This window comes from Podarcis gaigeae (genome assembly GCF_964106915.1).
Source record: "Podarcis gaigeae genome assembly, chromosome: 7".
Classification (NCBI taxonomy): domain Eukaryota; kingdom Metazoa; phylum Chordata; class Lepidosauria; order Squamata; family Lacertidae; genus Podarcis; species Podarcis gaigeae.
Genome location: NC_139683.1, coordinates 26,941,233 through 26,959,384, shown reverse-complemented (window position 1 = coordinate 26,959,384; position 18,152 = coordinate 26,941,233). Strand labels below are relative to the sequence as shown.

At 43.3% G+C, this 18,152-nt stretch overlaps 1 protein-coding gene across 5 annotated transcripts in view; it reads left to right on the top strand.

Annotated features, from left to right (window-relative positions):
- SLC26A7 (solute carrier family 26 member 7) overlaps window positions 1-5,696 on the top strand; it is an 88,972-nt gene extending 83,276 nt beyond the window's left edge. For all 5 annotated transcript variants that reach the window (XM_083747786.1, XM_083747783.1, XM_083747784.1 and 2 more), the window contains one exon: window positions 815-5,696. In XM_083747786.1, coding sequence (XP_083603912.1) covers window positions 815-850 — 36 coding nt within the window. In that variant the 3' untranslated portion in view covers window positions 851-5,696. The remainder of the gene's footprint in view (window positions 1-814) is intronic.
- The last annotated feature ends 12,456 nt before the right edge of the window (window positions 5,697-18,152 follow it).

Genomic DNA, 18,152 nt, shown 5'->3' with positions numbered 1-18,152 from the left:
CACAGATTGTTCCAATATGCTGCTTCAATTGCTATGGCTAGGTCCATTTCCCAATTTTGTTTAATAACCAAGTTAATAGTCCAATGGCTAGATCAGTGAATATTTTATATAAAATTGATAGCATTTTTTTGGATGTTCAGAATCATTCGTTCAAATGGTGTCATTGTTCTAATTTGCTTGAGATTTAACTGTTGAATTTGAGACACAATGCATCATCCACAGATAGCCAATTCACCCAGCATCCCTCCATTCTTTCCATGATCTGCCCTGCTGTGAGAGAAGTGTCATTTTCATAAAAGTGAATCAAGCAGTACCAGCCTTTTCCTTTCCTTTCATACCAATCAGTTTTCTATCAGGTTTGTAAAAGGATGGGAATCGTGATGCAATGGAAGGGAATCGATAGTGATAAGGGGGTGTTAATTTCTACCTCTAGGATTGCCAGATCTTTAATTCCGCTTTTGCAAATGGGTTTGTTATCATTACTAGGATAGTTTGGTTATGAATCAAGAATGGGATGCCTGGTATTCTGTATTGCACAGGTTTCTCAAATTCCAGTTCTGTCCAGATCTTCTCTTTTACATTACATATCATACTAATGACATTTTGTATACGGACCACATCATGGTATCTTTGCAAATGTGGTAGACTCATGTAGCGCTTCTGGAAATGTTGATACAATACAGTTACTCACAGTCTAGGTCTCTCGCCCTGGGTCTATTTTCATTGTTAAATGCCTGGATTGTTAATGACTTACATGCTAATGCATTCTAGAAAGCTCTAGCTGTAGGGTGAAATCTCCTTCTTTCAATTTTAGAATTTCTGCAAGCTTAATGAACACACTGAGGTCTGAAGCTGACCTGATATAGATATATTGAACCGCTTACCTACAGAAAGAACTTTGCCGGTGTTTCGTCAGATCTTCAAACATGGGATTTTGATGGTGATAATTGTATGCCAAGTCTATTTAACAAATCCAACATCAACAGTGTTTACTGTCAAAACGTTCCTGGAGGTATCTCTTTGAGTTACCAGCAATGACAGTTTTTAAAAAAATAAAAATAAAAATAAAATTGTTATTTGATTGCTACATATTTTTGTATGCATTTAGATAAATAATAATAATTAGAAAGCAATTTAGGACATTTCAATAGTGTATATTGTTTTTAACTCTGTTCTATTGTAACTTAGTTGTATCATTTTGTGCACAAGAGAATACAACCTTACTGAATTTTGTACTGCAGTCGCTGGTATCTAATCCCAAGGATCTACAGCTTGTTACATGGAAACACAAACTGTGATGTCCAGATTATTTCTTCTTAAATACGCAGGTCACCCATTAGAGCAATCCCACCATGCCCCTTTCATATTCTATCAAAACCACCAAGGTCACTGGCTATTTTGAGTGTTACTTATGTTCTACACTGCCATATGTATCTTCTCATGAATTTTAGAAACATATTTCCGGTTATGAACATAGCTCCTGCTTTCCCTTCCGTTGTGAAAAGGTTTAGCATTTGTTGTAAAATTCTCAGGTTTGACCTATGCTGACAGCTCCATTGAATTAAGTAGAATGGTGCTAATGTACAGTGGTCAGGGGGGTGGTCTTGTAACAGAGGCTTATTCTGTGTCACATTTTACAGGGAATGACATGTGCTCACATAGGTCTGTATCTGCATACAGAGAGGGCCAGTTTGCGGCTCTAGATCTAAGTGCTCAGACAGATTCTGCAATCACAAAGGTGGGGTGGGTGGGTTAGGATGTAACACTGAACCATAGTGTAGTGCTACATGCATGAGCCTGAGGCTCATCCTCTCCCTTCTGCACATTCTCCTTCAATGTAGCTATAGCATCCATTTGTATTTTAAGTTAACAGCAGTTTGTCACTTTGGGACAAGTGGTTTTTCATCCTGGCTTGTTTGGATAAAACTAAGCACAGTTCTGAGTTTAGACAAAGCAACAAACTCTTGTTAGCTGTAAACAGCCGGTCTCCTTCTCATGGCCATACTGAAGAAAGAGAAGGATGCAGGTTCATGCATAGGATGCTAAATTATCTTTTCATATTACATCTAAACAATGATCGGGAGATTCTGCATAGATAAGTGGAAAGCAAAAGTGCCATTGTTTCAAATAGTTTTTGACTAGCAGTATTCTGCACAGCTTATTGAAAGTGTTTCTAACCCAATGCACAAAAGTCAGACAAATGTCATGGATATTTAAGTGGGATTGCAATCTTTTTTGCTTGCGAATTACAGATAATTCAAGCCACAACCAAGTTTGGGCAAAAACTGGAGGACATTAAGAATTGTATTGCCCCCCTCCCCCCCAAATAATATTATAAATATCTAATCATACAGTTTTAATTGCTTCAGTTAATAAATAAGGAGATAAATTTCTCCATCTGACACATTGGATTCTAGTGATAGGAGGACAATGGAGATATAAATTACATTGTATAGATAGGAGACACATTGAAAGTGCAGGCTGTGCAAAATCTGACACTTTTCTCTTGGTGAATATTGCAGACGTTCAACATGTTGGCATTGCGAGTCTGGGATCCTAATCCACAAAAGTGGGTGCGCAGTGTTTGCAAATCTGATTTAAATCATTGCATTGTGTTGCATGCCTCTCATTATATGTAGTTGTACAACTGTGTTCTCTAAGTAGTGCAGATTGGAATAATTCTTGCATGTCACATTTCATAAATTCCTTAATTGTGCATCATCTGCATTCAAAAGCCATATAAATTAAGGCAGATCTGAACCGTTATTACACATTGCATGCACAATTGGCTTTTCATAAAACAGATGTGCAATGGACACTTGTCTGAAACAGCGAGTACACAATTTTTGCTTCAGGGGTTGATATTCATGGCATCTCTATCAAAGTGGTGAATTCATCATTCATGCAAAATTTATTGTTATTCTCTCTCCCCACCCCGCCACCTCCCCAAAAGAAATGAGCAAGCTTTCTACACATTATGGACTTGGCTCTAAAAAAAATAAATAGAAGCAATCCATAACAATTATGAATGGCTGGCAATCCTTTATTAAAATCACACGGTTCACAAACTTTTGTAGAATAGGAGGACATGTTAGGTTGATAATTTTGCAATGTGCAGTGTTACCATTTTCTGCTGCTAGCACTTATTGTGGTTATGATTTGCTTATTTGCAAAGAATGCAGGAGATCCGCGCTGTGCCCTGAGAGCTCCAAGCAATCACACTTAAATAATTGCCTCATGTTATGTTGGATTATGCTGGTTGTTTATGATGATGTCTGCAGAACTTTGGGTTCACTTTCCAAATTGGCAGATCTTTGAAGCAATAAGTTTGAAGGGGTCATTTAAATTATACATTTGTGCTTTTAAAAAAGAAATATGGAGGAAAACTGTTGGGTCTCAATCTGCTACAAGCTTTTGTTGACTCTGTGGGGAAGAGGGTTTTAACTGGAGTAAAAGTGTGGCTAGGATAACTTGCAAAGGGGGGTAAGGCAGCAAGGGTGACGAACTTGTGGCTGTGCAGATGTATCTGAATTACAACTCCCACCATCCCCTGCAACTGGCCCTGCTGCAAGGGATGTGGGGGTGGGGGGGGTGGACAAAGGTAGCCACTCCAGGACTAAGGCGAGAATCAAGCTATCTTCTCTGAGGCAATCTAGCAGCAGTCCTAAAAAATCTGACTTTCAAACATGGGTGCACACACCCATCTCTTAATGTGCTAAAAATTGGGTGTGCAGAATATCTTCATTGTATGCCATCAGGGTTTGGGAGAAAAAAGTCAGCTGTTCTGGAGCAAACTAATTTGTGATGAATGTTTCATTAAAAAAATTGACACACACAACTTGTAAGAATCTACTTGGCCAAAAACTTTTTTTTAATGCAGAGGTTGCCAACCCTGGTGCCCGAAAGGACACCCTGGTGCCTTTTTTAAAAAGTCAGTCCCTAGTCCATCTAGAAAGAAAGTTATAAGGCAAAATGTGCAGGTAACTTCTAAGTGACTTCTGTGAAATGAAAGTGAGTGTTGTGAGAAATGCTCCCTGTTGCTATTAGACAGCATCGGTGCGTGTGTATAATCAATATTGAATTAGCTCCATAGTTGGGACTAGTAGGACATAGCTGAATTCCCATGACAGTTGACAGGGGTGGCTCTCTTGTCTAATTTTGTGTTATGCCATGCTGCCCTATAGCAGTCATTTTGTGACTGGCACTCCCAGGATACTCTCAAAATGCAAAATGTGACCACTGGTCCAAAAAAGGTTGGTAACCCTTGTTTTAATGCACCTTTGAAGCCATAGGAACAATGCAGCTGGCATTGATTCTCTTTACCTTAAGCAGAATTTTCCAGAATTTTCTTTTAAGCACAGTGTGGCAAAAGTTGGTGAACTCAGTGAAGCAATAGCTCAGGATTTTGGAGGTTTTTGGCGCTTTAAAAAATATACGGTACCTGTGTGCAGAGTGAGGCCAAGCTTTTCGTGGCTGGTCCTGCATAACAGCCAAGGTGGTTGTATCCCGCTAAGCTTAACTTAGGGCAGACCTACTGGAATGAATGGACCTATATTAGTCATGTTCATTCATTTCAACAGGTCTTGTCTGAGTAAGACTAGCATGAGATACACCCCAGAGTACTCAAGGCCAGCAAAGTTATTTTTGGCATAGGAACATAAGGAGTTGCCTTATTGAGAGTCAGACCATTTGATCCCTCCCAGATCAGTAAGATCAACATCAACCTTTCATGGCACCCCAAATCAGCTTCCTAAGGATAGATCTGGCTCTCCAGGCTTCTGTGTCGATTGACTGGGATTATTGGGAACACCTTGTGCATTTGGATGTGCCAAAATAAGGACCTGGTGATGCCCTGAGTTCCCAAACCTCTTAAAATGTGACAAAAACAAGCTGGGAACCCCACAGGTTCACCTAATCAGCTCTGGGAGAGAAAAGCACACTGACATACATTAATGGGGACCTCATTCATTATTGCCCAGGGTCCCATAAATTCTCTGCAGTCCTGCAAATTAAGCCACACAGACTGTACAAACCTGCACTGCTACAACCTCTGTTTTTATGAACTCTTGTACGTGTGCACATGCACACACAGAGAGAATGTCAATAAAGTATTTAAAAAGAAACTTAGTGAAGATGATAAATTAGACATAAATACATAATAAGGGAGACTGGTTAGGATCATTGCTATGCAAATTAAATGTCCCTAATGTTCATCCTGTGCTTTCCCTTTTAAAGGTTATTTCCCCCTAAATCCCTATATTAAGTGCCACAAAGTCTGGCTTTAGCTACCTTGTTATAATTTATTGAAGGCTGGGACAGAGCTGGATGGTATAAATCTACCGTGTAAGATACCTTCCTTGTTTAATGAAAACCTTAATGTGCCAAAAAGCATTTGTTAAGATTGTTTGACATTTACTGGCTAGCAAAATAATACTAACGAGTTGTTTAGAAAAGAATGCACTTCCTGGGAGGGGTACTTCCTTCTGTCTGCCAAAAGAATAATAATAATAAAATGTTTCTCATAAATAAGTGCGTTTCCAGACTGGATGTGAAATGGTGCTTTCATCCTTCTGATGGATTTTAGCAAGGATCGGGCAATCTGCTCGTTTCTGTATGTTTAACAATGCATTTCTCTTTTGTTTGTTTTCCCTTGTTTGTTATTAGCATATGTAACAATAAATTTATATGGAAATAAACTGGCATGTAGATAATTTCTATGTTGGAGGAGCAATTGGTTGTTCTCTCTTTCACTGCTAAAAAAAATAATGTCCTGTGCTAAACAGTCCTCACTTTTTCAACCTGAGTTTTTAACAATTTAGTAATGATGCAATATAAAAGCATTGGATTGCATCCAGAGGCTAGGATGTCATATCTTGTATAAACATTCCTTCTACTACTTTATCACCCACTCCACAAAAAAGGAATGTTGACTCTCAGCATGGTTTTAAGTATATCGTTCACTTGGGTTGATGTAGGCCTGGTTTGCATATAATACTAGATCATGGTTTACTAAACTATGACTTAGTAAACCATGGCTTGCCATTGTGCCCAGCAGCTTACATTTGGTTTGTTTACTGCCAACAAAGCTTGAGCTGAAGTCACAGCCAGTGCTGGATTTACGTATAAGCCAACAAGCTATAGCTTAGGGCCCCACTCTCTTGGGGACCCCAACAAATTTTAAAGGGGGGAAAAACTGGATGTACATTTCCAAAATATAAGATGAAAAACAAATAAAATAAAACCTACATACAGCAACAGTGTTTTGTGTGGTGCAGGCTCCTATGATGTAAGTAATGGGCCCCGCCTGCTAGCCTGCTCCCTAAAATATCACTGGTTTCCTCATTTCTATATATAGGGTGCCTACATTCTGCATGGACTGGTTGCATGACAACATGTGCAAATGGCTTTAGATACCTAGTAGGTCCATAAATTACCATATAGCAGATATTCAACACAAAAAACAGTGACAATTTGCTGTTGGCAAAGGACAGCTGGACATATAAAGGGCCCCATTACCTTCAGTAGCTTAGGGCCTAATCAAACCTAAATCCAGCCCTGCCTGGTTTGCATATAATACTAGACTATGGTTCACTAAACTGTGACTTAGTAAACCATGGCTTGCCATTGTGTCCAGCAGCTTAGGTTTGTTTTGTTTACTGCCAACAAAGCTTGATCTGAAGTCAAAGCACACACACCCTTCATTGTCCTGTGAAAACCCCTTAATCCCTATTCCATTCCATTCTCTGGTAGATTTACTAAAAGAAAAACATGCACCAATAAATGAATTTTATAAAGGGGCAAGCTTAGACATGGACACACAAAGCATGTTTTTCATTTTAAAAAAATAACCAAGGCTCCTTGTACTCCACTCCCCCTTTCTTTCTGCACAGGGGGCAGCCTTGCCCTCTGCCTGTCCTGCAGAGCCGGCGCATCATGTGAGGTTGGCTTTCAGGGGTGACAACCTCTTCCCCTCCTCGCCTCTCCAGCAGCCACTATGAGCTGCCCAATGGAGAATGCCAGCAATGGCAGCCATGGAAAGGCAATAGGATGCTCTCTCATAGCCACAGCCGCTCAGGACAAAGAGCCAGCTCACCCTTCTCCCCGAGCTCGGTGGCGGCAGAGAAAATAGGTACATTCTGGGATCAAATCAGAAGCCCGGATGGCGTTCATAATTCCAGGACTGTCTCTGGAAAATAAGGACATTTGGCAGGGGGTATGCTGAACGCAGGATTGTGTATAACTGTACCAATACCATTGTGTGCACCGATCAGGAATGCACAATAAAAAGGACACCCTAGTCGTTACAATTGCGTGGACTGAAGCTTTAAACACTGCTTTAAGCTTCGTGGGTTAAAAATGACTTTAAGCTCGCTCGCTCATCTTACCGTTACAGGTGAAGATGCATTCTATAATACCCCCCAAAATCATCCCTATATATGAGGTGTTTGGCCTACCTTCAGAAAGAAAGAGCCCTGCAGAGACAGGTGAAGCCATCCATCCTGAACCGCCTGGCTTTTGTAGGTTTAAGAGACAGTCCCTTAGCATTACTTTAACATAGATTTTTATGTGCGAATTAGCAGCTAAATTCATTATGAAAACCCATTTACCAAAGGGCTGACACCAGACAAAGCCCGGGGCTGCTCTGGGACATAACATCTGTTCCATAAAATTTAACTCAGCCATTCCAACCATTTGTCTGTTCATTGCTGCTTTATAGTTTCTCAAAACAGCTACTTTTCTCCTCAGGACATACAAGTTCTGACACAGACTCACAAAAGGCCAAATGCCTCTCATTTCTCCAAGGCAAAGCCAGCAAGAGCGAGACAGACAACAAACACGCCGATTCGACATTTAAAGAGAGGACCACAGGCACATTTTCTTACACATATATATTTTTAAAACCCTTACTATTTTGCCTTTTCGTCATTCCCTGCCACATGCTGAATTGTGCTGATTTCTTTGTAGGTCTTCTGTCTACACAATGAGCCTTGATGTGTGCCAGTTAGCAGTTTAGCTGATGTGTTAAATGGCCTCGGTTACTAATTGAGGATGCTTCTCATGGCATTTCGGAAACTCGAGCCTGAAAGCAGCATATGCTGCTATTGCCCGTGATCGATCAGCCACATCGCAAAGATCCATAGGCTGAAACTGCCGTTAGTTGAAAGCTTCACATTATACCGTATTAAATTTCAACAAAAACCAGAAGAAGTAGCATTCATTCCACATCTCTTGAAGCCCTTCCTTCACCATCGCTTCGAGGGGGTCTTCCAGTTGGCATTTGCAAGGCTAAGGATTCCTGATGGAAGTTTAATGATTATCACTTCTCTGCAAAATGCAATATGGTGGAATACAACACTCCCATTGCTCCAAGGGGGTTGGCTTTTCATGTCAGAAATCCAGGCCCGCTCTCCTCTCAGTTGTAAAGTGGGCTTGGGCAGGTCATGATGTGCGTAATAAAATTGTAGTTAAGTAAAGTAAAGGTAAAGGGACCCCTGACCATTAGGTCCAGTCGTGACTGACTCTGGGGTTGTGGCACTCATCTCACTTTATTGGCCGATGGAGCCGGCGTACAGCTTCCAGGTCATGTGGCCAGCATGACTGAGCCGCTTCTGACGAACCAGAGCAGTACACGGAAATGCCGTTTACCTTCCCGCCGGAGCGGTACCTATTTATCTACTTGCACTTTGTAGATAAACCCCTGCCCAAATCCACAAAACTATTTAAAATTACATAAAATAATTACCACTAAACCACAAATTAAAATCTATACACTTTTCAAAATGAACATAGGTGTAATGGGAAAAGGGGGCTGCTCGTGCATAAGCGTTTAAGTCCTCCAAGCTTTACCATCAGTTCCTAAACTTTCCCAGTCTGAGGAGCCATGGGTGCGTGGCTACCTCAATCGCTGGCAGAATCCGTCAGTGGGCGTTTCCGGAATTTACGCCAACATAAGAGTTCCTTGACGGAAACTCTCCTTCTGGATTCTCTGCGTGACAGTTTCCTCCGCGGAGTGGGCGTCCCCAGCGGAGGTCCTGAGCCCTCCCCGCTGTTCTCACTGGAAACATCATTCCTCCGACTGAGTTTCTGCAGGAACTCTCCCTCTCCCCCTACTGGTTCCTTCCTCCGCATCCGAAGCTCTCCTAGCCTCCTTGAGCCCTTCCACCACCTGACTCTCCGATGGCAGTTCCCTGACAATAGGTGACTAAATTATGTATTTGGCTAGGCTAAGTGGAGGGAGGATAAATCACAGGCATATAAAATAAGATAGCATGGGTATCAGCCTAATATCAATAGACAAGAGCACAGGTTATGCAGAGACTGTTCCTCTGCTTTACAGGGAGTAAGTCTCAGGTTTAATTGCCTACATCTCCAGGGAGAGCTGGGAAAGAGCCCTGTCTAAAATCCTGGAGAGCTGCTGCCTCTCCTTGCAGAATCAGAATAGACCGCAAGGGTCAGCAAACTTTTTCAGCAGGGGGCTGGTTCACTGTCCCTCAGACCTTGTGGAGGACTGGACTATATTTTGAAAAAAAATAATGAACAAATTCCTATGCCCCACAAATAACCCAGAGATGCATTTTAAATAAAAGGACACATTCTACTCATGTAAAAACACACTGATTCCCAGACCGTCCCACAGGCCGGATTTAGAAGGTGATTGGGCAGGATCCGGCCCCCAGGCCTTAGTTTGCCTACCCATGGAATAGAGTACAGTAGTACCTCAGGTTAAGTACTTAATTCATTCCGGAGGTCCGTACTTAACCTGAAACTGTTCTTAACCTGAAGGACCACTTTAGCTAATGGGGCCTCCTGCTGCTGCCGCGCCGCCAGAGCACAATTTCTGTTCTCATCCTGAAGCAAAGTTCTTAACCTGAAACACTATTTCTGGGTTAGCGGAGTCTGTAACCTGAAGCGTATGTAACCCAAGGTACCACTGTAATAGAATCCTAGTATTGGAAGGGACACTGAGGATCATCTAGTCCAACCCCCTACAAGGCAAGAATATGCAGCTGTCCCATACGGGGATCAAACCTGCAACCTTGGCATTATCAGCACCACGCTCTAATCAACTGAGTCAATACTGAAAATACTGAGCTACACAGAGGAATGACCTGCGACCCTATGATTAAGAGTCTTATGCTCTACCGACTGAGCTATCTCAGCTGACCTGACTCAGTATATTATATCATTATTTTTATTATTGATGATGATGATTAGATCTCAGGATGCTTCACAACATAAGAAGACAAGATAAAAACACAAAATACATAACAAAAACAAAAAGAAAGCCAAAACAAACCAATGGCCCCTGTATTTAGAGGCAGCCCTTCATGTCACAGTAATCTAACCTAGCGGTTACCAGAGCATAGACAACAGTAGTGAGGCTTTGTCTAGATAGGGGTGCAGCTGGGCCACCAGCCAAAGCTGATGGAAGGCATTCCATGCCACTGAGGCAACCTGAGTGGACGATCAGATGCCTGTGAGAAGCCTGTAAGCAGGCTTCACTCAACAGCATTCTTCCTCCCTGTGGTTTCCAGCAGCTGGTATTCAGAAGCATATCTATGGTCTTTCACCATAGAGCTAGAACATACCCATCAGAGTTGGTAGCCCCTGAGAACCTTCTCCTCCCTTCCAACAAACTGTTCTCACATCAGTGCATCGGCTCAGGAAGCTTCTGCCAAGAATTCTGGGAACTATGGTGGGCCCCACACTCAGTCTAGGTTGGGTGCTGTGGAATCTGATTCAGAGGCTGAACCTGAGGAATCCCAGCCTGCACAGGAGTCCCCGCCTCCAGGGCCGGCTGAGCCGGGGCAGGGGCTTGAACCTGAAGGGCCCTTACCTGTGCCGGATCCTCAGGAGCAGACACCAGCTGAATCCGCTCTGGCTCCGGAGGATCAAGGACCCATTGCCTGCAGGTGCTCCACTCTCAGCCCCGTCAGATGAAGCTAAGGTTGCCTCTGGGTCCGGTAACCCTCCAGCCTCTCCTGAGCTGCAGAGGCTCAGGGCAGAGAAGCGGAGGGAACTAAGATCTCGCAGGAGGAGTGCTCACCTCCAGGCCAGGAGAGGCGAGTCACCTGTGGACCGGGGCCGCCCTATGCCTCAGAAGAGATAAAGGCCAACCTGCCCAGTCCCAGGTTGCAGGAGCAACATCATTGGTTACCTGTTCCTGCCGGCACCCTGTCCTGTTTTCTGCCAGAGTTCCTGACAACGCCCAACTCCCTGCCTTGGACCCCGCTTCAGCCTCGGACCGGACACGGATACGGACCACGCCGCAAGGTAACACCTCCCCCCCCGGGACCAGCACAGGTCAGATTGTGCAGGTCTGTCAGGCTGCACCACAGTTTTCACCAAACTGGGAATAGACTTTAGGGCAACATTTCCCAACTTTTGACCCCTAGATGGTGTTGAACTGCAACTCCCATCAGCCCCAGCCAGCATGGCCAATGGTCAGGGATGATGGAAATTGTAGTCCAACAATGTTTGGGGACCCAAGAACACTTAGCACTACCCGGAAGCTGTGTAAGGGTCTGATGGCACAGTCTGAGGACACGTGATACAGACACCTTGCTGTGGCTAAGCAGATCTGAAGTAGGTAAGGAGGAGCTGGATAGGAAACGGTGAGAGAAGAAGAAGAAGAAGAAGAAGAGTTTGGATTTGATATCCTGCTTTATCACTACCCGAGGGAGTCTCAAAGCGGCTAACATTCTCCTTTCCCTTCCTCCCCCATAACAAACACTCTGTGAGGTGAGTGGGGCTGAGAGACTTCAGAGAAGTGTGACTAGCCCAAGGTCACCCAGCAGCTGCATGTGGAGGAGCGGGGAAGCGAACCCGGTTCACCAGATTACGAGTTTACCGCTCTTAACCACTACACCACACTGGCTCATATATGTTTCCTTCAGTTCTATGACAAAATAAAGATGAGTGATAGAGGCACTTAATAAATATAATGGTAGAAAAGTTTCCTTTTAGGAAAGATTGTCTAGCATGACTAGTACTTTGTATAAGGAACCTCTAATAAACTTCTGAAGAACCCCACAGTTCCCTAGAATGCAGCTTGAAAAACTAGTGATCTAGGAGATTTTTCTCCCTTTCCAGTGTTTGTCCATTTTCCATTTGTCAAACTTTGGAGTTTTTGTTTGTTTGTTTTTTAAAAAAATCTGTGTCCAGCCTTTTTATCCAGCCCATGTTTTCAATGTCACCGAAGCTAATGATTTCTATTTGTCCTGATTTGCCAACTCCCGTCTTCAGTTCGCCTGCATCATCAGTGATGTCAATAAATCCCCCGGGACAGGGTTTGTTAGCTAATTTGTGTTTTCTCGGCTGGCTGATTGGCTCCGGAGAGTATTAAACATACGAGATCATAGATAAATAGTGGCCGTTGTTTTGTGTTCTTAGTTGGCAGTGTGATGGGCTTTTCAATTGTGATCTGTCCTCCTGCCAGATATTTAGATTGCAGGTTTTCATCACCCTACAAGTATGACTTCAGCATCCACGTTTGAGTTTGCTTAACAGCTCTTTTGTTTAACGTAAGTGAGTTTTAGCTGCATTCTGTACCACAGAGAAAAGGTGAGCCTAAGGATAGGCCCTGCATTTTGTTCCAATGACCAGAAGGGAGTTCCAGGCCAAAATGGGATAGTTCCACCTGCAGGCAGATGGTGTATCAAACAGGGAGAATGTGTGGTCATCAGATGCAGAGAGACACACAGTCTTAATCTTGCTACCCATATCAGAGAGGGCATGCACTCAATAAGCATACAGTGGTACGTTGGGTTAAGTACTTAATTCGTTCCGGAGGTTCGTACTTAACCTGTAAATGTTCTTAACCTGAAGCACCACTTTAGCTAATGGGGCCTCCTGCTGCCGCCGCACCACCGGAGCACAATTTCTGTTCTCATCCTGAAGCAAAGTTCTTAACCTGAAGCAATATTTCTGGGTTAGCGGAGTCTGTAACCTGAAGCGTATGTAACCCGAGGTACCACTGTATTTTGATTCTATGTTTTCTTCCATCCAAGTCCTAAACCCCATCTTATCCATACTGGGCTGCATACCAATTAGCAACCCCTATTATTTAAAAAATACTTTCAGGTCTTTGTCACACAAGGTTATGCCACTGGAGGAGTGTAAGATAATGCATGCTGAGAAAAAATGGATAGAGGAATGTTCCCCTCCCCCCATCTTGTATTGCTAGAACCCAGGGTCACTGAGGGTTATTTATTTTTGTGCATTTATAGCCCATCCTTCACCATTCAGTCCTAAGTGCACTACATACTGCTAAACACAATTAAATCATGTGTGATTTTTCATCATCAAACTCCTGTGCATAAAAGTGTATATCCTGAGATTGAAAGAATTATGGCTCACTACCTCCTAGCTGGGGCTTCCATAATTTGTGACCTTTGGCATGAAACCCTGACCAACAGCCACATACAGGCAATGACCAATATATGCACATCCAATTGATGTGCAACCAGGTGCAGTGCCACAACCCAGAAGTGGCCAGAAAAGAGGCTGGAGCGGGGCTCCGCTGACATGTGCGGGGGTCAGGAACGCAACCCCACCACAATGGTTGTTGCTTGTATTGCAATGGAGGTGAAATTCAATTCTGTTTGAATTGTAATGAGAAACTACCTAATTTGCTCTTCTTAAACTAATGTGCAAGCCAAATCACCGCTATCATTCAAAATACACACATTTCCAAATTTTACAATGCAGTTCTCCAACCAAAGAAAGATACAATTATTAGGGAGAAATGCACAAATTTGTGAAAATGACATACACAAATGCATTATATTAGTGGAAATTGCTTGCAAAAATGTGTTTATTAGCCAAAACTGCATTAAAGATATGTTAGGCGAAATAGCAATGAATGTTCATGAGGATTTTATTTTTTTTAGTTGTCGCAAATTGCTGCAAAAGGTACACAATTTAAGTTTGGAAAAATAAGAAACAAAGAGAATCAAAACTGACAGATTTGCCTATCCCTATTTGTGACCTTTTCAGTACCCCCCCCCCCCATGCTATTTTTCTAGAAAAAGATGTACTGGAACTCACAATGAATGCCTCCCTTATTCTGTTATAAAGGCAATAGCACCCACCAAAGAGGAACTGGAATTCAGTTCCAGTGAGATCTGGCCGTTCCCTGTTTTGGTCATCCTATGTAGGCATCCCCCTTCATGGATCACTGCCTTGCCGTGGCAAAGGGGCTTGAATAACTCAGAGAAGCTATGAGCTATGCCGTGCAGGGCCACCCAAGATGGACAGGTCATAGTGGAGAGTTTTGACCAAATGTGATCCATCTGGAGCAGGAACTGGCAAGCCACTCCAGTATCCCTGCCAAGAAAACTCCATGGACAAAGACAACAGGCATCTGCCTGGTGTGCTCTGGTCCATGGGATCACTAAATGACTAAACAACAACATGTAGGCATCAAAAACAGGCAATTTAATTGAGCCTTTTCCAACTGGTGCACAGTGTGACTGCCCATATCAAGGAGGCCTGCTCAACTCAACGAAGGTATCCAGATTCTGGAAAACTGAGATCTTACCATGCAGCAAGTCCAGTTTTTGCCTTTACTTGTCCTTGTAAACACCACGGCTATGAATCCATGCTAAGGATTCTGTACTGGGGATCGTTAGGAAACAGTGTGGTGAGGAAACTCTTGACCTGACTCTTCTTTGGTTCGTTTTGATGGCTCAAGGCATCCATCTTGCTTACGTTGCATTATGGTGTTAGCTCCTCCGTGACCCTCACTCTTGTTTGTGACATAAAATGTGAGAGCAGACTTCCTGACTCCAGAGATTGCAAGCCATAGCTGATACTGGGAAAGGATTCCAAACTAATAATTAGCAGTCCCCTCAGGGAATAAGTTTCCCCCAACAGGCACTGTTAGCCCAGGCACAATTTATGAAACATTTTGCTTAGGAAAACAAAGTTTACCCTAAATCCAGGGTCGGACACCACCAGCCTGTGGCCCAAAGATGGCCTGCCAGGCCTCCCCATTTAGTCCATGAAGCTGTTCTGGGGAGCCCCACCTACCCTTCCCCACACTTGGCATCATACACATATGGGGCAGTTAAGGGTGGGGTATCCACAGAACAAATGCAAGCTCAAAATGGACTCCTGATTTCTCCTTTGTGCTGGAACAAGGCTTTCTCCCAGCCACCCATCAGCTGATGGCATACCCTTCAAAATTCCTTGGATAGGGAAATTTCTCACTCTTTTCTGACTGAGCCTCCTTGACGCCCGCCATTTTTGTCCTTCACCCCACAAAGCATTTCACATCAGAAGAAGGACACCACCACTATACCAGTGGGGCACAGCACATCTATACTGTCCTGAGAAAACTCCTTAATCTTGATTTTATTTTATTCTTCGGTAGATTTACAAAAAGGAAAAAAAATGCACCAATAATAAAATTTTAGAAGGGGGCAAGATTAGACAAGAAGGCACAAAGCATTAAAAAAGCAAGACAAAACAAAACAAAACAAAACAAAACAAAACAAAGCAAGACTACTTGCGCTCTGCACCACTTCTTTCTTCCTGCTCAGGATGGCGCTGCCCTCTGCCTGCCCCTCAGAACCAGCATGTCACATGAGACTGAGCCACGGTGTCTGTGGTAGCCTCTTTTCCTCCTCGTCCGCTCTCCCGCAGCTGCTATGAGCTGCCCAAGGGTGAAGGCCAGCAGCAGCGGCATGGAGAGACAATAGGATGCTTTCTCTCTGTCTCTCTCTCTTTTACTTATTTATTCTATTTATTAAATTTATATAATACTCCCCCCCCCCCTTATATCCCTCCCCTCTATTCTCCTTTATTTGTCTACCTGGAAGGAATCCTTCCTGGTCTTGATGTATATACTCATTCAGTATATTTTTTAATCTGCTACCTAATATATTTGCAAACAGTTTGTAATGATTGTTTAACAGAGAAATAGGCCTGTAGGTTTTAATTTGCAGCAAATCTGCATCTTGTTTTGGAATCACCGTAATGTAAGCCTCTTTCCATGTTTCTGGAATTTCACCCGTGTTCAATATTTCATTCATGACATCTTTCAGTGGGTTCACTAATTGTTCACTTAATTTTTTATAATATTTTGCCTTGAGTCCATCCGGGCCTGGTGACTTGCCATTTTTAGAACTTTTTGTTGCCTCTAGTAATTCTTGAACTGTTATCTGGCTGTTAAGAATCTTCCTTTGTTCATCTCTTATATGTGGAACAGGATGCTTTCTCACAGCTGCCATCGCCATCGCTCGGAAAACAAGCGTCACTTCATCCTTCTCCCCGAGCTTTACCCTGGCAGCACTGGTGGGGAAAATAGGGACATTCTGGGATCAAATCAGAAGCCAGGATGGCTTTCACAATTCCTGATGGTCCCTGGAAAAGCAGGACACTTGGAGGGTATGTGATGGACAGTAGGAGAACACTCAAGGAGGGGGAAACTTCTCCCTCTCAGCATGTTAACCATTGGCAGAAAGAATTATTTCTCCCCTTCGCCCTCCTCCCAGTGCTGCTGCTGGAGTAAACAATGGAAGAAAGCCTGCACTGGTGCTTTCAAACTGGATCAGTGCATGGCAGACTCCCTGCAAAACTTGAAAAGAGGGGTGTTTGAGGCTTGGAAAACCTGTCCACACCGACCCTTTCAATCTTCAGTTTGGAGCACGCATAGGCAAACTCGGCCCTCCAGATGTTTTGGGACTACAATTCCCATCAACCCTGACCACTGGTCCTGTTAGCTAGGGATCATGGGAGTTGTAGTCCCAAAACATCTGGAGGGCCAAGTTTGCCTATGCCTGGTTTAGAGGTTGAAAGGATTAGTGGCAGGTGAGCTTTGCAAGTGCAAGGGATTTTGACAGGTGGGCAGAGCAACCCACCTGCCAAACCTCAGTATCAGAGGCAGTACCAGTTTCTGGAGTTCACGAGAAGGAGAGTGTTATTGTGCTCATGCTGGGCTTGCAGGCTTCCTGTGGGCATCTGGGTTGCCATGGTAAGAACAGAACCCAACAGAAAAGCCTTGGGTTTGATCTAGCAGAGCTCCTCTTATTTTCTTCTGTGACCTTTCATTGCAAGTAAATATAGAATCAAACACTGTTAGAGTTCAGCGGAGGGGGTTTGAGGAGGCTAGCTGTTTGTATCACAACATGGAGGTGATTCTGGTAAGATTTCCTTCCATGATGAGATTTCCTTATCTGTAACAGACATGTAGAATCGCTCTACAGTTGAAAGAGGGGGAAACGATCAATGAAGCCTTCAGGCTGCTGTGCCTACCTCCAGCCTCAGCACCATAGCGTCACAAATATTTATCAGGCTCTTTATCTATTCAAACCATACAATTCATTATTTGAAATAAAAGCCAGCACATAAGGTATTATTGAAGCCAAATAACAGAAAGGGATTTCGGGGTGGAGGGGGAGACTGGAGGAATGAAAAGGAAGAGAAGAATTTGAAGAAACATCCCAAGGCATAACATACAAAAATCATTTTGTCTAATCAAAGAAGCATTGTGAACTTGGCTCAACCGCTGATTCCATGAAAGGCCTTCATTGTTGTCCAGCTCCTAAACAAGAGTTCAAAAACTATGTGCTCTGTTCATCAGTTCCAAGCTATCTTCTCTTCAGCGCTGAAAGACAAGGACCATTTTTTTTTTTGCCAGTACAGAACTCAACGGGATACTACATACCAGCCTTTCCTCAACTTTCTGCCCTCTAGATGTTTTGGACTACAACTCCCATCAGTTCCAGCCAGCATGCTGGAATGAGGGTGGAGTTTTGGTGTATATGAACCAGTTATTTTCCATACCTGGGAAACTGGCCAGCTCAGCTACCTGCCCTCTCTCTGTTTACATCTGTTAAACTGTCAACTTATGTGATCAATCAAAGTGAAAAGAGAATTGTTTTTGTCCTGTGAATAGTAACTACAAAAATGTGTAGGAATGTGTAGGAACTTAAGATCTTCTGGTCCACCCCCTGTTGAATACAGGAACCTTGCAAACAAAGGATCCCTGGCGGATGTCCACCCCGCCCCCAGCAAAGGGGATCGCCTGAGGCAGTCTGTTCTGCTATCAAACCATTGTTAGGGATTTTCCTCTAACGTTCAGTGAAAATTTGCATCCTTACAATTGACACCCATTTATTTGTACCCATTGTCAAGATCCAGCCCTA